General features: G+C 41.3%; 2 protein-coding genes across 4 annotated transcripts in view; one reads left to right on the forward strand and one right to left on the reverse strand.

Annotated features, from left to right (window-relative positions):
• Positions 1-5,251: 5,251 nt before the first annotated feature.
• LOC118580422 (lysine-rich coiled-coil protein 1) lies at positions 5,252-21,143 on the reverse strand. Of its 3 annotated transcripts, none has more exons than XM_036182129.1 (3): positions 20,880-21,143; positions 8,450-8,615; positions 5,252-6,612 (listed from the first exon to the last, which is right to left on the reverse strand). In XM_036182129.1, the coding sequence occupies exon 3, from the start codon at positions 6,588-6,590 to the stop codon at positions 5,820-5,822; it is 771 nt and encodes a 256-aa protein (XP_036038022.1). In that variant the 5' UTR covers positions 6,591-6,612; positions 8,450-8,615; positions 20,880-21,143; the 3' UTR covers positions 5,252-5,819. The 3 variants fall into 3 exon arrangements, with proteins under 3 accessions (XP_036038022.1, XP_036038024.1, XP_036038025.1); XM_036182131.1 differs by lacking the exon at positions 20,880-21,143 and adding an exon at positions 20,513-20,866; XM_036182132.1 differs by lacking the exon at positions 8,450-8,615.
• Smyd1 (SET and MYND domain containing 1) overlaps positions 15,092-21,547 on the forward strand; it is a 69,064-nt gene continuing 62,608 nt past the window's right edge. The window contains exons 1-2 of the mRNA XM_036181923.1: positions 15,092-15,101; positions 20,273-20,408. Of these exons, the coding sequence (XP_036037816.1) occupies positions 15,092-15,101; positions 20,273-20,408 (146 nt within the window). The remainder of the gene's footprint in view (positions 15,102-20,272; positions 20,409-21,547) is intronic.

Raw genomic sequence — 21,547 nt, forward strand, 5'->3', positions numbered from 1 at the left:
TGTCTCAAAACAACAAACAAATTAAAAAAACCAAACACACATAAAATGTTATTTTAATTGGGTAACAGCAAGCTGAAAGAACATAGAGACTTGTGTAGCATGAATCTTAAAGAGTCTTATTAATAAAACAAACTTGGGCCAGGTATTGGGGTGACCGCTGGAAGATCAGAGAAGCAGAACAAGCCACAACCACCTCATTTTGCCAGTTCCTCAGTTGATCCTGTTTCCTCAGACTGGAAGCCTCTGAGTCTTATCCAAAATGAATTTCAGCTGAACTGCTGCTCAAAAGCCTAAAAACTTAACCAGCCAAATGCTTCTAGTTTCTGGTCTTCACGCCTTATATATCTTTCTGTTTTTGCCATCACTCCCTGGGATTAAAGGATCACTTCCTGGGATTAAAGGCATGTGTCACTATGCCTGGCTGTTTCCAATGTGGCCTTGAACTCACAGAGATCCAGAGGGATTTCTGCCTCTGGAATGCTAGGATTAAAGGCGTGTGCTACCACTGCCTATCCTCATGTTTAATATTGTGGCTGTTCTCTGACCCCAGGTAAGTTTATAGGGTGCACAATATTTTGGGGAACACATTACTACCATAGACTTGTCTTTCTAAAGGCTGGATATGTAGCTCAGTGTCTGTCCTCTTCTACCTATGGGCTGAGAGGATCAAACGCGGGCTGTCAGGCAGAGTGGCAAGTGCCCTTACCTTCCAGGCCACATCTCCAGCCCTCTTTTGTAATTTTTATTGTAAAAGTCTTTTACTTTTTTGAAAGTTATTCCTGTTTTTAAAGGATATGTTGAATAGGATTATTTTCTTGACTTCTTTCTTACATTACTAATGCATAAAAAATAGGGCTTATCCAGGTGTGCACCAGCACACCTTTAATCCCAGCACTTGGGAAGCAGAGGCAGGTGGATCTCTGTGAGTCTGAGGCCAGCCTGGTCTACAGTGTGAGTTCCAGGACAGCCAGGGCAGTTACACAAACCCTGTCTCAAAAACCAAACCAAACCAAACCAAACCAAACCAAACCAACCAAACAAACAAACAAACAAAAAAGGACTTATTTTTAGTACTATTTCTCTTTTTGAGATCACATCTTCTGGCTATGCATTCTAGGTTTGACTTGAACTCACAATCCTCCTGCCTCAGCCTCCCAAGTACTAAGATTATAAGCATACACCACCACACCTAACAACTATTTGCTTTTTTTTTTTTTTTTTTTTTTTGAGTTGTCTCATGTAGCCCAGGCTGGCATTGGCCTCCTGACCCTCCTGTCTTCATTCCTCAGGTGACAGAATTGCACACCTACCTACCCCTTTGGTCTTCATGTTTTATCCACTCAGACTCACCCTAGACCCATTCTCCAGGAAGCAGACAAAGAAACTTCAGAGTTATGATCCTTTGCTTCTACCTCCCAAGTTCCAGGGTTAGCACCATCATGCTCAGACAATCATGGAACTTTTTTTTTTTATTACTGTTTATGTACTGTATTATGCTTAAATTTGTGTATATTGAGCCATCCTTGCACTTCTAAAACAAAACCAACTTGATCATAGTGTATTTTTTAAACATGCTTTTGAACTTAATTTGCAATCATTTTTATTACTTTTTGCATTTATGTTCATCAGCAATACTGATCTATAGTTTTTTCTCCCCCCCCCCCTTTTTCAGACAGGGTTTTTCTACATAGCCTTGAGTATCCCAGAACTCACGGAATAGACCAAACTGGCCTTGAGATCATAGAGATCTACCTGACTCTGCTTACTGTGTGCTGGGATCAAAGGCAAACACCATGACACCCAGCCTATAGTTTTCTGTTTTTGTGTTTCATTGATCATGTTTTGGTAGGTATAATACTTCACAGACATAATTTCGTCTCCTAACAAAGAAAGCTTGGGACCAGATGGATTTAGTTAATTTTTACCAAGCCTTTGAAGAATCACTATCAATGCTTCTCCAACTATTCTATGAAAGACAGGGAAGGAGCTCACCCCAGATTAATTCTACAAAACCAATACTAAACCTACCAAAACCCGAGAAAGACACATGATCAGCTGGACATGATGAAGCATGCCTGTAATTCTAGAACTTGAGAAGTGAAGGCAGAAGATCAGGTGTTCAAAGTCTTCCTTAGTGCTGAAGGCAACCTCAACTACCTGAGACCCTTTACTCTCTTCTCTGTTAAACAGTTTAAAAATCCCATATCATCTATATCTATCATCTATCAATTTATCATCTATCAATTTATCAATATCTATCATCTATCTATATCTATCTATCTATCTATCTATCTATCTATCTATCTATCTATCTATCTATCATCATGTGTAGGGACAGAAAGAATGAGCAACCTATGAAGATTCTGATAGGTGTAGTTGTCCATACCATTTACTATGACATTCTGTCGCTGCTAAGGATATGTCTGGTGTGGGCCTTCAGGTTATGCTTGTTTAGGGCTGGGTCATCAGTTTCAGACTTTTGTCTTATTGAGTATGAATGTTTTGCCTGTGCACTACATGTATTTCTGGTACCTGCAGAGGTCAGAAGAGGGTGTTCAATCTCCTGGGACTAGAGTTATAGACTGCTGTGAGTCCCCATGTGGGTGCTGGAAATTGAACCCAGGTTTTCTTCAAGAACAAGTGCTCTTAACTGTGGAGCCATCTTTCCAGCCCCATCTTCCATATCCTTTTTTAGGTTCAAGTATTCACCAAAGTCCAGGTGGGACTAGGTTGTAGCAAACAGTCTACAACCTGCCCCGGATTTCTCTCCAGGAGAAATGAGGTAATTTATGTCTCCAGAAAGGATATGTTTGCTGGGCAGTGGTGGCGCCTTAGGAGGCAGAGGCAGTGGATCTCTGTGAGTTCGAGGCCAACCTGGGCTACAGAGTGAGTTCCAGGAAAGGCCCCAAGGCTACAGAGAAACCCTGTCTTGGAAAAAACAAAAAAACAAAACACCTCCCCCCCCAAAAAAAGAAGAAATGCTATATTTACTTCTGGAAGCTTTAAGTCTGTACACTTGGAGGCAGTGTGAAAGCAGGAGCTGTCTCACTGTCTAGAACAAGGTTTGTTAGCATGTGTACCAGTCAACAGGGTACATACTCACTCTGGTGGCCTGCAGTCTGTGTATCTAGATGTGGCATTACACAAACTGGTGGTGTATCCCTGGAATGTTTCAGAGAAAGCAATCAAACCAACTTATTTGACGGAGTTCATGGAAGCCAAGCCTGTTGTGGGATAATCCTTTTGTACACTATGAAGATGTGTCTCTGCCAAGGCACCTTCTGATTGGTTTAATAAAGAGCTGAGTGACCAGTAGCTAAGCAGGAAAGGATAGGTGGGACTTCTGGAAAGAGATAAGAACCCTGGGAAAAGAGGCAGAATTTGATAGCAAGACACAGGGAAATCAGACGTACAGTATGGAGGAGAGGTAAAGAGCCATGTGGCATAATGTAGATTAGCATAAATGGGTTATTATAAGAGCTAGTTGGGAACAAGCCTAAGCTAAGGCCAAGATCTCATAATTAATAAGTCTTTGGACTATTATTTGGGAGCTGGCAGTCCAAAATAGTCTATACAAGCCCTTTGCCAACTCTGGTCTTAGTCTTTCAGACCTAGGCCCTGTGTGAAACCATGTGACTAGTCTTGATTCTTGTCACAGGACCACTGATGACCATGCCCCTTGCTCACTTCCTCCCAACAACCCAAATTCCCCATTGGGCTGGTGAGAGACATTGCTCCTTATCTATATTTGTACCTAAGGGGCCTTCTCCCATCCTGTCACTGAAGCAATATATCTACAGGAACCTTGAATTGTGATTGTTCACTATTTTCTGGTCCTCTGAGCAGCCAGTCTGGGACGAAGTACTTCTGGTGAGCACTTCTCAAGACTGCATAGCACTCTGAGGTTTTGCTGGGCGATGTAACGGACTTCTCCAAAGATGGCTTGTCTGGAGGACAGTTTCAGGCTAATCCTCCTGGATTTAAAAATTTCTAAGGGCCAGTTTTGTTTTTTCCTGCGGTTAGGACTGTAGTTTGATGTTACTGTGAATGGCTGGCACTCTGGCTTACCTTACACTTGTGGTCTTTGGTTCTTTCTTCCTGGCTTGGGGAGCAGGGACAACTAAATTGCAAATTGCTTTGTATATCTTTGCATTTCTCTGTGGTAGTTAGGCTTCTTCTCTTCTGATTTCCAGACCTTTCTGTCCTCTTCATTGCTGATTCTTCTCACTTGCCGAGTTGTATGAAGAATAATACTATTCCCCATCTTGTACTTTGGATTAGCTTTTTGTTTTTGTTTTTTTTTTTAACATGATACTTAGGACATTTTCCTAACTTTTGACCAGGGTTTCTCCACCTCTTCTATTTTGGTTCAAAGTTTCTTTGTAGTGGAGACTGTCCTTTGCACATACGATATTTGACAGCAGTGTCAATGAAGGCTCAGCTTCAGTCAGTTTTACATACTTTGTGTTTCAATGTTGAATGGGGTTGGAGAACAGGACATTTTAGGACAAAAGCCTTCTGTCCTAATTTTTTAAAAATTGTGCTAGCCAGAGTGGCTTCTTCAATATGATCAATACATATTTATAGTCTTCTCTTGTTCAATACCTATGATTTTAGTTAAAATGTTTTAAAGGAACTGCACGACATATTTAGTGTCATTTAATATGCAATTGTATGATGCTAATTGTTGACCTTGAGTCATTTTGAAGAAATTATAGAACCTTGTTGTCTTGGTATTTGTACAGCATTGCCAAGGATAGAATAACATATTCTTTTTCATAAATCCCTCTCATTAGTTTCATTTATTTGGAAAAATTATGGTGAACCACAGATTTTTATCATAAAATATGAGTAAGACGGGTGGTGGTGGCGCATGCCTTTAATCCCAGCACTTGGGAGGCAGAGCCAGATGGAACTCTGTGAGTTCAAGGCCAGCCTGGGCTACCAAGTGAGTTCTAGGAAAAAGGCACAAAGCTACACAGAGAAACCCTGTCTCGAAAAACCAAAAAAAAAAACAAAAAAAAAAAACAAAAAAAAAAAAAAACCCAAACCCCCCCCCAAAAAAAATTAAAAATAAAATAAATAAAATAAAAAATAAAATATGAGTAAGCCTGATACAGTAGGTAAGGGATTTTTACAACTTTTTAGTGTGTTCTACCTCCAAAATCTTTTCTCTTTATTATAGAGTGGTTATTGCTTTTCCCCTACCAAAGGAAAATCACTAGAACAGAGCCACTGACACAAAACAACATCCAGAAGTTAAAATACTTTATTATTATAAACATTTTCAGAATATAAACTGATTTTGTGTGAAGACTCTGAAACTTTTAAAACTATATGTAAGATAAGATTATTATAATGTATTTCACTTTCCAATCCAGAAAATACTGCAAGTTAGATCTACAAAAGGTTATCTAAATTGTTTCATAGAGAAAGCCAGTGAGCATAAAAATATGTGACTCAAAACTAAAACAAACCCAACCAAGAAACAGATTCCACAAAGTCTGTTAATCCTCCAATTTTAAATAAATGATCTCCCAAGGGAAAATAATTCCACTACCACAGCAATTTGGTGAATCAAAGCAGAGCCACTCTTTTCTTAAAGGGAAATTCTATTATATGTAAGAAAAATTATTAAAGCTTTTAGGAAATAGGAAAGGAATCTGCATGTTGGAAAGCAAGCATACTAAATCCCTCACGTTCACTTCATTAGAAGTTGAAACTTCTGTCCACATAGGAAAGTGACATGAACATGAACGCACAGAACCAAGCTCCTCAGATGCTTTCAGTTGAGCCTCAGGAGAACTGACTTAGGAGCTTCAAAATCCAAGGATAGACTGGTCCCAAAGCATCTCCTCCTCTGTCCTTTCTTCGCCTTGTTCCTTTTTCTCCTTTCTACGCTTACGGTCCTCTTTCTTAGAGGACACATCTCGGCCTTTTCTCTCTTTTCGGTTCTTAAGCTTTTCTGTACCGTCCTGTAGAGTTTCTGTTTCTGCCTTTGTTTTCTTTCTTTGGATGCTCCTGTGTTTGTTTAAATCCATTTCCTCTGAACTCCTTTTCCTCTCGTGTTTGGGCCGTTCTTCCTCCTTTTCTCTGCTCTCCTCTAGATGTCTTTTCCTCTTCTGGTGCATTTGTCTATGACTGGCTTGAGGGTCAATGGTACTGTGTCCTGAGCTGAGGTGCTTGTGAACTACAGATTCTACACTATATGAGCCACAGCTGTATTCTTGCTGACTAAGGTTGAAGGGGACTGATTTTTCTGAGAAGCTGTCCCTGGTAAATTGACAGTAGCTCAGAGAGTCTAAGCTCAGCTTTCCATGAGCTGGTAACCACTGGGGCAAGCGGTCTTCTGTCTGTGAACTACTGCATGATCTTGGGTAGGTATGGTTGGTTCCAGATGGGAGTCTTTGATCAAACATGCTATACCTGGGTCTGGAATCAAACTCTTCTCTGTACCCACAGCTTTCCAAATAATCCCCTCTCATTCTTCTGAAACACGTCTTTGGCTCTAAGCCTCTGGCTTTCTGTACTTTAATATAATCTTCAAGTTCATCTTGAAAAGAGTCATATGACTTGTTTGAATGCTTCATTAGGTTGACAAAAAGGGATTCTCTATAGAAAAGATGGGAGAAAAAAATCTTACTAGATTATTTTGTTCTGAAAGATTCATTGTTCTTAGAAAGGTTAAAGTAACAAAAGGAAGACCAAATTAAAACCTACTTCAGCAAGTGCTAAATATTTTGGTACTATATATCAAAGACTAGTATCAAAATGGTCAAATATCTCACAAACCATACACAAATAACTTCACTATTCTTCTACATTGGGAGAAAAAGTATAAAAAGGGAGTTGACACATGGGATGTTTTCATACAGCTGAAAATGTAAGGCAACAGGGATGTGTGAATCACGTCTGTGGCAGTGACCTGATCTCAATATTAGATAATTTCTAAAGCTGTGATGACTCAGTTTCCTGTATTATTGATTTCTAAGACAAGTAACAGAACCACAGTAAAGTAATTTAATCTTTAAAATCCTGTTTACTCAAATAAATGTATATACTTACCTGACTACAGTACTCTAAGGCTTACTAATAAAAGAATGTGATGTTTGTAAAGTGATTTAGGAATGCTGGAGACGATAAAATCAGCTACAAGATGAGAACTACTCTTAGGGATAGGGTGTGAAGGAGGATGAAGGGACAGAATAGAGTTCTGTGGCATCTGTACAGCACTTGGATTCCCCTCTATTACTTCTGACTTGTATAAAGGCATTCTAGAATGCCTTTTGGTTTGTTCTTTCCAAGAACAGTAAGTATGAGGTGGAAACAGAGGGAAGTGGAGATGGACACAAGAGGGACAGAACTCATGTAGAAACATTTCAGAAGAAACTCACACATTACAGAATTTTTATTTGATTTTTTTTTTCTTGCTAGGAGGGATCAGCAACGATTCCTAATTCTCTTTCTTTCCCCCACATCAAAATACATTTCTGGGGATTTATTTTCCCTATAAAATTAGGAGGCAGCAGCAAAACCCTATGTACAATTGAATATTTCTTCCCTTTAAAAAGTACAATCCAACAAAGCACTCCAGAGTTACAAATGTGCAGTGATTATTCTGAAAACAGGAAAATGGTCTAACTGAAACCTATTTTGGTGAATTATAAAAATTAAATTTGAAAAACATAAAAACTCTGACTAGGATAGCAACAATAAACATGACGAAACAAAGGCATACTATGTTTTTTTTTTTTTTTTTTTTTAACCAGAGCTGAGGACCCAACCCAGGGCCTTACGCTTGCTAGGCAAGTGCTCTACCGCTGAGCTGAATCCCTAACCCACAAAGGCATACTATGTTGACACTTCAGAAGAACATGTATACAAATGGTCAATAAACACAGGAAAAGATCATTAGATGTAAAATGAGTGTGAGTTCAAACCACAGTGAAGGATTGCTTCACATTCCCTGGAATGACTGAAAGATTGACAGTGCTTGGTGAGGAACAACTGCAACCCTGACCTCTCAGGCAGGACTGGTAAAGGAGACAATCACTCGGAAAACAGTTCAGCAGCTACCTAACTAAGTTACATACACACCTATGTAATGACCTAGTCAAAGCACTCAGAGGCATTTACCCCAAAGAGAAGGATATGTCTGAACAAGACTTAAACATGACTGTTCATAGTGGTTTTATTTTTAATAGCCCCAGAAAGGAAAAAAAAAAAACAAAAACCACCTAAATGTAAACCAATAGGTAAATGGGTAAAGCAACTGATGGTCTAATTACCTAATGGAAAAAACATTATCAGTGATAAAAAGCAGAAACAGTCCCAGCATCCACCCACTGACAAGTGGACAAAGCAGATGAACCTTGCAGAGACACTATGCCAAGTAAAACAAGCCAGTCCCTAAAGATTTCAGATGGCACATATGTGAGTGAAACCTTACCGTTATCAGGCTGAGAACTTGATGGTGAAATGTGATCATATTCAACCATTAACTGCTTCAGTATTTCAGCACCAATGCTCCACAAAGTGAAGACTACAACAATCAGGGAGCTAAATCTCGGAGTAGAGAATACATCTACTTTTTCTAATACTCAACTCTCATTCACCTGAAACCAAGCACAGTTTTGTCACATAGATTAGCGTTCATACCCAGGCAACCAACACAGATCACCTACAAAATATACCTTTATTGTTTTGTTGTCAGTCTGAAACTTTTTTTTTTTTACATTGTATGTGTGTGCACGCGCATGCGTGCAGAGGTGTGTACACGTATAGAGGTCAGAAGACAACTTGCATAAATCAGTTCTTCTACCATGTTGGTTCTAGGAATCAAACTTAGACTATCAGGCTCCAGAGGCAAGATTCTTTATCCACTGAACCATCTTGCCAACTACTAAAAACTTAGCTTTTGTTTATTTGTTTCACTTTTGAGACAGGGCCTCTCTACATAGTCCTGTTTGTCCTGGAACTTACTATGTAGACCAAGCTGGCCTCAAACTCATAAAGATCCACCTGTCTTTGCCTCCAAGTGCTGGGATTAAAAGTGTGTACCATCATGCCCAGTGAGCATTTTTTTTAAAGCCCTGAAAAAACCATTTTGATTAAGAATGTATTATATCTATTATCATCATCCTTGCCCTCCATTCTGGTTTCTCCAGACTTCCTTAGTCCTGCAGGAGCTCCTCTTTCTAGTAACCTTAATCCCCTAGGGACCTCTGGGTGCTGACCCAGTGTCTACCTGGTTCTTCTCTACCACCTACCCACTTCAGCTATTTCTTCCAGTGCATCTCCATTCCTTTATGACATCCACTGACTTTCAGACTCACTCTCTATTAGGGAGCCCTAGTGGCCACACTAGGCTGGATTCTCAGATCAGAGCACTGCTTTGAGCCTTCCTCTCATCGGAGAAGCTTCTTGCAGTAGATGAGAATCAGCACAGAGAAGTACAACTGGACAATGTGTGGAAAGTGACACTTTGGAGAACTCAGTCTTAAACAGGATGTCTTCATTAAACTCCCATCTTTAAGGTTCAGGGATCAACATGGAAGAGAAGTCAGAAAGACTGTAAGAGTCAGGAGTGAAGGAGGACTCCAGGGAAACTTTCTAGACAACAGCAGGACTGATGCACACAGGAATGCAGACTGCGGTAGCATGCACAAGATCTGCACAGGCTCAAGCCAGATGGGATCTCAGCCCTGAAAAGGGAAAGTGGACATAAAGTTCCGCTCCTAAACAAGAAGCTAAATGTAACTGATACCTGCTTGGAAGGGGAAAATTAGTCTTCTCAATGGAGTGTCACTAGGTGTATCAACCACACTCCATAGCAGGTCTCATGCCCAGGAGTACTTGGCCAATAAAAAAAAAAAAGTCCATGTTTTTGTTTTGGCATTTTTTTTTTTTTTTGGTCACACTTCTTTGTTTTGTTCTCATCCCCCACCCCCCCTTCTCTCTCTCACACACACACACAAACATACACACACACACAGAATGCATGAAGTTGGATGGGTAGGAAGGTAGGGAAGATTTGGGAGAGGTTGGGGGAGGTGAAGAAGATGGTCAAACATAGTGTACTAAAATGTTTAAATGCATTGTCATAATGGTGAGATGCTTCAGTTGGTAATGGTGCTTGCCACCAAGCCTAAGGATCTGAGTTTGATAACTCATATGGTAGGACAGAACTGACTCTGGTTGAGTTCAATTCTAACCTCCACATATTCACACCATGGCATGCATGCCCCCCCCACCCCACATTATGATGTTTGCTCAGTGGGTAATATGTTTGTCACATAACTACAAAGACTGAAGAGTTCAAATCCCAAGAATGCATGTAAAGGCAGATACACTAGCATGTGCTTATAATCTATTAATCCAAAATTTTATTATTATATTCAGAGTTTTAACCAGGTCAGAATGCTATCTAGCATTAAGAAAACAATAATAAATGCTATCAAGGACTTTGGGGGAGGTATGCATTGCTGGTAGGAATATAAGCTTGACCAGACACTATGGAAATGTGTATGAAGCTCTTAAAACAAAAAACCCAAGAAACTAGGAACTACTGTATAACCCAACTTTCCCACTGCTGGGTATCAACCTCTATGACTCAAGCCAACATATTTACTACAGCACTGTCCACAATAGCCAGGTTACAGAATCAAGTTCTCCATCAACAGATAGATGGATAAAAAATGTGGTATATACTGCACAACAGAATTTTATGCAGCCATAAAAAATGAAATGTTGTTTGCTAAAAAATGGATGCAAATTAGAGATCATCACATCAAGTGAAATAAGCCAGGATCCTGGGCAGATACCGTTTCTCTTATTTGTTGATCCTAGATTGGACATATAAAGGCACACACAAAAAATATTTTTTTAAAACATGTATTTTCTGGCCATTATTAGGCAAAATACAGCCATGTGAATAACTTCAGGTTAAAAAAAAAAAAAAGCTCGGGGCTGGAGAGATGGCTCAGAGGTTAAGAGCACTGACTGCTCTTCCAGAGGTCCTGAGTTCAATTCCCAGCAACCACATGGTGGCTCACAACCATCTGTAATGAGATCTGGCACCCTCTTCTGGCCTGCAGTCAAACATGCTGTATACATAATAAATAAAGAAATCTTAAAAAACAAAAACATTAAACTCAGAAGGGGCTGGAGAGATGCTCAGCGGTTAAGAGCTCTGGCCACTCTTCCCAAAGGACTCGGGTTCAATTCCAACAACCACATGGCAGCTCACAACTGTCTGTTACTCCAGTTCCCTCACCCAGACATACCTACAAGCAAAACCCCAATATACATTAAAAAAAAAAAACCTTAAAAAAAAAAACCTTAAAAAAAAAAACCAGAAAGTCAAAGTGACTTGCCCAACAATTAATGGCAAAATTGAGACCTGACTCCAAGTCCCCTAAACCCAAAGCTAAGAAATAACTACAATCTTTTAATCTTTAAATTAAAAAACTTTTAATCTCAACCACATATGAACTACGATGTAGTTTCAGACAAGATAACCAATGGATAAAACCAGATGAGGTGGTTGGGAAGCTGGCTCAGTAAAGGGCACCTAGGGCCAAGCCCAGTCACCTATGTCTGATCCCTGGGAACAACAAGAAAGGTGAAAACCGACTCCAAGGTGTCCCACCAGGTCCCCTCAGTGTACCCCCCCCCCAGGTACACACCTACATGCAAAATAAATATGTATGCGTATGTGGGAACCACTTAGATGAGCTCTTTAAAAACAGCACAACTGAATTTTATGTTTCATTAAAATAAATGTACCTAGTACTTTTGCATCTAAAATACCAAGATAGAGAGATGAAGTTTATCTAGGTCTCTGAACATTAAGACACCAGAGTAGGAAAAGACTATTATACACAGATAGTAGTGCTTAATGGCTATCCCCTATCCCCTGCCAGGACACCATTATACAGACAAGATACAGAATGGAAGCCACACCATCTAAGGGAAAACACTGGACAGGGACTCAGACTTCATGTACAGTAGTGGTTCTCAAACTTCATAATGCTTTGAACCTTTATACAGTTCCTCATTGTTGTGGTGACCCCCAACCATAAAATTATTTTCGTTGCTACTTTTTTTTTTTTCTTTTTCTGGAGCTGAGGACCGAACCCAGGGCCTTGTGCTTGCTAGGCAAGTGCTCTACAACTGAGCTAAATCCCCAACCCCTCGTTGCTACTTCTTAACTGTAATTTAGCTACTGTTGTGAATCATAATGTAAATGTATCTATGTTTTCTAATGGTCCTAGGTGACCTCTGCGGAAAAAAGAGGGGTCTTGACCCACAGGTTGAGAATCACTGATGCACAGGTATATTCCCATCTGTGACTAGCTGAGAGTCACAACTCATCTGGGTCAGTATCTTCATCTATGACCTAGTGGCAAGCCCACTCAGCAGTTCACAGCTCTCTTTCCATGATTTGAAGCCTCAACTTAAAAGGTTATCAAAGGGAGTATCACCTTTACTGTAGTAGAAGCCACTGATGAGGTAGCTACAGCAGAAGAGGTGTGAGGGGTGAGCTTTAGAGACAGGACCCAAGTTTGAGTTTAAACTCTAATTATCCAAATAAGTCAGCACACTTTTTTCTGAGTCAGGGTCTTTATCCACCAAAAGGACAATAACATCTACCACAGGGTTCTTAAAAGAATTAAGTAAAATGGCATAGATGAGGTTTATTTGCTACTTTTTTTGTTGTTTGAGACAGGATTTCTCTGTATAACAGTCCTGGCTGTCTTGGAACTCACTTTGTAGACCAGGTTGGCCTTGAACTCACTGAGATCCGCCTGTCTCTGCCTCCTAAATGCAGGGATTAAAGGCATGCGCCACTACGGCCTGTCTTATCTATTTTTAAAAGCTTCCGAAAGATACAGTCTCTTTATTTTCAACCTATCTCATAATGAAAAATCTTTGATCATTCAAACAGCAACACCACTCCACAGATGTCTTTTATAAAAACCTGTCTGAATTCACTCCTGGTATCTACAGAGTAAATAGGCTGTTGTGTTTTCAATCTTCAGTTGAAGATATTTCATATACTACCTCAAATTTTAATTTCCCAACTGCTTACAAGGTTATAGTAGTAGCTTTTTACTAATGAGAATGTCAATTTTAACATAAAAATGTTATTCAAGCCTAATAGGTAATATGGTAATTTTCTTTCAAACTTAAAAAATAAATTACATTTGTTTATTGTGTGTGTTGGGTGTACATGCCAGAGCAGGTGTGTGGAAATCAGGGTATGTAACTAGCTGGCATCAGTTCTTTCTCCTTCTACCAGGTGGCTCCCAGGGATTGAACTCAGGCCCTCAGATATGGAGGTGCAAATCTTTACCCACTGAGCCATCTCTTAGGCCTCCTTACCTCAGCCTCATGAGTACTTGTAATTATAGGTGTGTACTATCCTACTTGGATGGAACATTTCCTGTGGTCCAGAAAACATCACTCTAAATGAGAAGGTACCTGGAAACCAATGATTAGGCTCTATGGAAGTGGGCTGGGGCACAATATTGAAATATGGACTAAGATACTGAACCTGGGCACTTTTTGGTAGCAAACAATCTCAAGAAATGAAGTAAATTTATTAGTCACTGATTCTAACTACGCTGAGACCTCCGTATATCCCTGTGTTCCAAATTATTGGATTTAATCAACTACTGATTTAAAAAGAACATGTTCATAGAGAGTGAGAAAACTTATTTTCCCTGTCATCATTCCCTAAACAATATAGTTTAACAACTATTTACCTAATATTTATACTGTACTGGGTCACTGGATATTTCAAGTAATCTAGAGATGACTCTAGTGTATAGGAGAATGTATAAAGGCTATATACAACTACACTAATTAAGACTTGAACATTTGTATATTTTGTTACAAGAGGTAAGGAGTCTGGAATCAATTTCCTGCAGATAATTAAATACAACTGTATACTATTAATGTTCTATAAAAATCACAGGGAGGAACCACAAACCCTCTTCACCTGTGGCAGGCAACCTTCTCCTACAGTTGGTAAAAATGTGACCATATAAATTTCATCAAAAATGCAAAGCCATACAAATTCCTCAGGCTAGTCATGTTGTATATTAACTTTTAGGACTTGGGCTAACTTTTCCTTCTTCATAGTAAATCTTGCCTCACTATATTTACATGGTCTACAGTTCAATCATAAGTACCTAACTATTGAAATTTATTTTACACATGCTTACCAGTTTATGAGCAGGACTTTGCTACAGTTTGACAAAGCCCATATTGGAAACTATCCCCAGTACAAGTTAGGTGAAGCCTAATGGGAAGTATTTAGGTCATGGGGTCATCAATTTAAGATTGGATTAATGCTAGTTATAAGAGCTTGAAGCTGAAAGTTTAATTTTTTTCCACATGCAGACTCTTGCCTCCCTTCATTAAGATGGCTTTCACCAGAGGCTGACATCTTAAAATAGAAATCACCAGACTCTAGAACTGAGGAATCTTTTAAAATAAAATAGTGTGGGGCTAGAGAGATGGCTCAGAGGTTAAAAGCACTGACTGCAATTCTGGAGGTCCTGAGTTCAATTCCCAGAAACCACATGGTGGCTCACAACCATCTGTAATGAGATCTGGCGCCCTCTTCTGTGTACATAATAAATAAATAAATCTTAAAAAATAGTGTGGTATTTGGTTATATCAACATGAAACAACTAAGGACAAATGCCAATTATTTAACACCAAAATTGTACTTTATATGCAGGTATTCATTTCTGTTGTTTGAGATGTAGTCTCATCACTTAGCTATTGATAATATGGAACTATTTTGGACAGGCTAGCCTCAAACTTCAGAACTTCCTGTCTTTGCCTCCTGAGTGCTAGGATTATGGGTATATGCTAAAATGCTGCCTTTTATGTACTTACTTAAATTGGAAAAGTGGTGGTGTTATGAAGAAATGTCCATGGCATAGTAAAAGAAAAATGCATATACTTCCAATTTTAGTATCAACAACCCAATACATACAAGAAAAAAAAAATTAAGGGAGGAATTACTGTAGCTGTGTCATGATTCATTCACTTCTTTCCCCAGGGATGGGGGGTGATGGTAGAAGGTAGGTAGCACCTAGATCTGAGCAAAACCCTGAACGGTATTTGCTCAGAGGAAACTCATCTTTAAAATTCCCTTTTAAGATATCCTTGGCCAGCTGGGCGGTGGTGATGCACGCCTTTAATCCCAGCACTTGGGAGGCAGAGCCAGGCCAGCCTGATCCAGGACGGGCACCAAAACAACACAGAGAAACCCTGTCTCGAAAAACAAAAAATAAGCAAAGATAACCTTGGCCAAGGATTACTAAAACATGGCCCATCTCTAGGAGACATAGAACCCTGAAGAATGTCGTAAGAGCTATATAACTCCCTAGGGCACATGGATATACTCACAACCTGTGTGAAATGACCCAGTGAATCTCACTTAGAAACTATCCATTATTTTGGGCCAGAGATAAAAGTTTGAAATATCTTTCACTTCCCAGATACCACTTTATTTCATTTGGGTTTCGAAATGAACTTTTCTTTGAAATAATTACTCATTCTTGATACTAATACTGCTGACTCATGGAAGCTGATTTGGTTCAATCTTTTTTTTTTTTTTTAATGTATACGTCCTTTATTATCAATTTGCTTTTGCAACCTTGGAAGGCGCTTCCTCACCTTCACTAAACCTCGACAGATTTTAAATAATTTAAGCTTTGTTGAGGTGGAACTGAGCCATGACAAGGTGCTAGGAACTGAATCCAAGTCCTCTATGAGTAGTCAGTACTCTTTAACCTCTGAGTCATTACAACAAACTCTTTTGCCTTGAAAAAGTTGTGTCTAACTGGGCAGTGGTGGAGCACACCTTTAACCCCAGCACTCGGGAGGTAGAGTCAGGCCTAACTCTGTGAGCTCTAAAGAGTGAGATCCAAGACAGGCACCAAAACTACACAGAGAAACCCTGTCTCAGGAAACAAAAAAACAAAAAAAGTTGTATCTAGTGCCTAAGTGTGAATGTAGATTGGTGAAGGCACTTGCCACTAAGCCTGATGATCTGAGTTCTATCCACATCCACAACATGGAAACATAGATTTGGTTCAATCTTGTTAGCTATATTTTATTGAAAATAACTAGATATAAAGCAAAGGACAATCAGACTGCAACCCATAGATCCAGGGAGGCTACCTAGCAGAGGTGACCCTAGGATGGCAGTGGCTTATAATAAGTTTTGGTTTTGCCCAGTCACTGGGCAAGCTTTAGTGAAACATTTCACTATTAGGATAAAGAATTTGTACTGTATCAAGCTGATGAGAGAAAATGCTGGTCATACTTTTAGAAGGGGAGGCTAAAATCTTTTTAGAGTATGGACTAGCCTATAGAAAAATGTCTGCCATAAATCAAACAGTGAAGGGGAAGATGAATAGGAATCTCACTTACACAACTTAAAACATAGCTCTCTGAACAGATGAAGATAGGTCTCTTCTGTGTCCCAGAACCTAATCAATATTTATAATTCAGCTATCATTTGGCTTAAAGGGGCTTATTGGGAAATGTTATCATTTTTACTATTTTCTACAGAGAAAATCTTTTACTGTTTAAAATAACCCTGGACTTTGGAATTATAACCTTTTTTTTCTTTTTTTTGAGCTTAGGATCGAACCCAGGGCCTTGTACTTGCTAGGCAAATGCTCTAACACTGAGCTAAATCCCCAACCCTATAACCTGTTTTTAAGTTCAAGCTATCTATTATTTCTCCTACAGCTGTACATAAAATGTTTTTATATTTAAATAAAAAAAGGACAATGTTTTTGAGGGGGTACTTGTTAGGGAAGCTCCAGTGGGGTTCCAAGGGGGAATAAGAGGATGGATATGATCAAAACATGTTGCATTTATATATATATATATATATATATATATATATATATATATATATATATATATAGTTTTAAAGGGATAAATAAAAATTCTATTACCCCCCCCAAAAAACAAAAAACCGGAAAAGCATACCTTGAATGGGGGTCTGTTACATGTATCTGTACTATAGTTTTAACTTTTGCAAAAATGAAAAACTCTGTACTTATGCTGGTTATCTTTAAACTAAGCCTGACTTCCGCACCCGTATACAGGTTTAAAAGGCTTGCTTTAAAATGTGTGCTCAAAGAACTGTGAAGTCAGAAACGTTTTAGAAAGAACTTGAATATACTGTCTTGCAATTACTTTGAATTATTTAAAAATATGTAGTTTAGCTACATTTGACTGTAGTCAGTAAGGTAAAAAGGTTTCCACAACTTCCCTTGATTCCAAATTAGTGCACACAAAGTGACCGTAATGATACTGACTCTTCTTGGGACAGGATTTCACTGTGTTCAAGTTGGCCCCAAACTCATGTGATCCTATTAATCAGCTTCCTGCTTAAAAAAAGGTTTTACTCGTCCAATTTCCAAAGTGAGAATGGAACTGTAATGACTGAGGCAGAATAATTTGGGTTTTTTTTTTTTTTTTTTTTTTTTTGGTTTTTTGAGACAGGGTTTCTCTGTAGCTTTGGAGTCTGTCCTGGACTAGCTCTGTAGACCAGGCTGGCCTCGAACTCACAGAGATCCACCTGCCTCTGCCTCTTAAGTGCTGGGATTACAGGCATGTGCCGCCGCCACCACCACCCGGCCAGAATAATTCTTTTCTAACTTCTGGAGGGGTATCCTAACATGGCCTTACACACAGACCCGCACATACACATTAAGTTCCAAGCATCGCCTTTTTTTTTTTTTTTTTTTGTCTACCAGCATAACTGGAAATTAATAACTATTCAAATATTTTCTTTTTCTAAGACAAGGTCTCACAGTGCAGCCCAGGTCAGCCTTGGACTCCCGAGCCTCCTGTCTCAGTCTTTGAACTGCGTTACATGCCCAGTCTAACTTTTTTAGGGGGTGGGAGTAGGTGGGAGGCAGTCTATGTAGATCAAACTGGCCTAAAACTCAAGAGATCTGTTTGCCTCTGCCTCCTTAGTGTTGGCACCATACCTGGCCCTAGCCTACCTTTTATAGCTATCAAAAATAAAATATATTGAGTTCTAAACCAGGAACAGTGGTGTACTCCCAACACTTGCAAGATGAGATGATTGGCAAGGAGTTCCAAAGGCCTGTAACAGTGACTAGGTAACCTTTTAAACTGTTGTATCTTTGATCTTAACTCAGATTTTTTTGGATGCCATCAAATGGCCATTAAGAGTACAAACTTCCATGTTCTATGATTACTGTCCCAGCACACAGTCACACCATGGAAGAAATACAACCAACAGACTGCTAAAATCAGGCCCAAACTGTAAATCTAATCTACACAGGCCTTCAGAGTTTGGTTAGTGTAGGGTTCCTCAACCTTGACAATACTGTTCTAGGTAGAATAAGTCTGTTGTGTATGTGGGGGTTGTCTAGTGTATTTTAGAGTGTTTGTGGCATCTCTGTCCTATACCAAATAGATTACCTATAGCACTTGCTGACCACATTCTTCTATCCAGTGGCAACAAGCAACAGTGTCTCTAGACCTTGCCAAATGGAGGATGGGGAGCTTGGGACACACATATCGTTGGTTGAGAACCACTGGGCTAGTCCAATTACTTCACTCAGTAGATGACATAACCCCAAACCAAAAAGTACAGAACTTTCTTAGGGTCATACACTTGTAGAGAAACTAGCAATAAAACCTATTCTTGGTGAAGACTCCTCTCTCACCTGTATCATTTTTACCACCTATAAGTAGTACAGAGGTTACTGCTAAGTGAATTATCACTTAGTCTTTCACACATATTAGAGTCATTGAAAGGAAAGTAGATGTGGAAACAGGCAGAAAAGCTGGTCTTGTTTTCCCATGAAGAGCTGATTCTAAATCATCCTGTGATCTGACCTTAGAACTAAAAAGAACTAAAATGTTGACATAAGCTGTCCAGACATACTTGGTGACAGGCAGGAAGTTTTAAAGGCAAAAAAGGAAAAAAAAAAATCAGATTAAAAGCTGGGCGGTGGTGGCGCACGCCTTTAATCTCAGCACTCAGGAAGCAGAGCCAGGTGGATCTCTGTGAGTTCAAGGCCAGCCTGGCCTATCAAGTGAGTTCCAGGAAAGGCGCAAAGCTACACAGGGAAACCCTGTCTTGAAGGAAAAAAAAAATCAGATTAAAAACAAAAAACCCCAACAAACCTCAGTCAGGATATTCTAGGCTGACTGAATATTATTTATTTTATTGTAATAAATTTCCAGTAACATCTGTACTGAATAGAAGTGTTCATAAAAAAGTTTTAAGGATAATACTATTTTACTTCTGTACTATTTCTCCAAAATGAACTGTGTAAAAAAAAGGAAATAAAACACAGATATGAAAAAAGTTACTTTCAGTATTATGTTTACAGATATTCTAGAAAATGGAATCTAAATTATCCTGCAATAATCTGGCTTCTATTATCTTTCATGCTGAAGAAAGGAACAATATAAGGCAACACAGCAAGTGTTAATTTTTTTTTTTTTTTTCTGGGTGTTTTACTGACTCTGGGTGTTTACTGCAGTGGGGATCAAGTGCCACGATATAAAATTGTTTCCAAAACTGCTTTAAACAGCTATTTCACAGGTTCAGGCTGTCTGCAGGTGTGCAGTACCCACAAGAACCAGTATTTCTACTGGGATAGTCAACAACCTTTTGTATTTCGGTAAATGTGTTGGTGAGACTAGACTATCAAAACTCTCCAAACCTCCATCCATATAGTGACTTAACCACAATTTAACACGGCCCCTAGCAGGCTACAAGTCCCCTGCCCCACATTAAGGAAAAACTCTGGCTGTCAAGTTTACTGTTTATTTCGGCCCTCACCTGATGACGGGTCTCTGGTTTCTTTTGTGTTTGTGATGCTCAGGGCCTCGGGCATGCTAGACAGGTGGTCTACCCGTAGCAGAGACCACTCTTTATAACTTTAAAATGCTTACAACCTTACACCCCACCCCACCTCCTTCCCCACCTGACTAGGTAGTGTCTCACTAGGTAGCTCTGGCTGCCCAGGAACTCTCTCTAGACCAGGGCGGCCTCCCGCAGCACCCCCCCCCCAGCAAAGGCTCTTCCGGTCATTCCAGGCTTGTTTCCCACAACTCGGCAGTGCCTTTCGTAGACTATGAGACCATTTCTTAGGGTAGCAGAGGCGCCGTCTCCGTCTCTGTGGCAGGCCGGGCGCCTAACTTCCACAATCCCCAGATGGCAGGAGCAATAATGACTAAGCCTCTGCCCCTTGGCACCACCTCTCCAGTCTCCTTCCTGCAAAAGGCCCGAGTCACCCCGGGGGCACCGAGAACCCCGATCCTCAGCGCCCCCACGTTGGGCAGTACACACCCAAAACTCGAGCCATAACGTCAAGGTACGTTTGTGCTTTTTTTTTTTTTTTTCTTTCTTTTCCAGAAACTTGTCTTCCAGGGTCTCCGGAAGCCGAGCCAAGTCTCGGGGTGAGCCCCTGCGCCTCACCTCTGCTCGCCCCTGGGCAAACGTCCAGCGCTCCCTAAGGGGGGCCCGCCGGGAGGCCTACTCTCCACTCCGCCACACCGAGGCCGCCCCGGCGGGGGGGGGGGGGCTTCCTCCCGGACGCCCGCTTCCCTCGGCCCGGCCGCCTCTCCTCCCGGCCCCGCTCGGCCCTCAGCCTCGGCTTCCGCGCCAGGCGGTGGCGGCGTCCCTGGGCCACGGCGCCGCGGAGGAGAGAGAGGAGAGGAGCGCTCCGAGGGCCGCGCCCGGGGCGTCGGCCATTTCGCAGGCGGGGCCCCCGGCCGGCCTTCCCTCGGCCGCGGGAGTGGAGGGCTGAAGCTCGGGCCGCCCCCGCCGCCGGGCGGGAACTCACCTTCTCTGAGGCAGGGGCGGGCGTCTACTACTACTGTCCCCCTCCCCGCCAACAACGCCGGCCGGGGGTCAGAGGCTGCGGGGGAGGTGGCGGAGAGGCAGGAACGCCGCCGCCGCCGCCGCCGCCGCCTCCGCCGCAGAGCAGGCGGGGCGGGGGGAGGAGGCGGAGACCGAACTTCCTGCGGGGAAGTCGCCGCCGCCACCCGCGGCTGACTGGACGGCGCCAGCGCCATGGCGGCGGGGCGCGCCGGCGCGCGTGCGCAGCAGCCCCCCCCCCCCCCCCGCAGCCTGCCGGCCCCTCCCTGCCTAGCCACGCCCTCCATGTTTGCTCCGCCCCTTCCCTCCGTTTCGGCCTCCGACCCGCTCGGTTGCTAAGAGGAGCGGTGTCTGTCTGGGTGGCCTTTCCTTTCTCGTCTCCCCCGGGGAGCCGGAGCGAGTCTGGAAGTGTTTGGATCCACCGGCCAAGTATCAAAAAAAAAAACCAAACGGGCCAACAGAAAACCCGCACACCTGCTTTTTCTGCTCTTACTAGTAAAGTGAGTGAGGCACAGCCCCTGCTCGTGATACTTTGCCGGGATAGTCCATACATTCCCTGTTTCCCTTTCAGGTTTTATGCGTGTATGAGCACGGTACTCTTCAACGCACGCACGGCATGATTATATCCAGCCA

The sequence above is a fragment of the Onychomys torridus genome, chromosome 3 (genome assembly GCF_903995425.1).
Source record: "Onychomys torridus chromosome 3, mOncTor1.1, whole genome shotgun sequence".
Taxonomy (NCBI): domain Eukaryota; kingdom Metazoa; phylum Chordata; class Mammalia; order Rodentia; family Cricetidae; genus Onychomys; species Onychomys torridus.

Excerpts from the sequence above, each read along its gene's own strand:
- LOC118580422 (XM_036182132.1), bottom strand. The coding sequence starts at position 6,590 with ATGAAGCATTCAAACAAGTCATATGACTCTTTTCAAGATGAACTTGAA.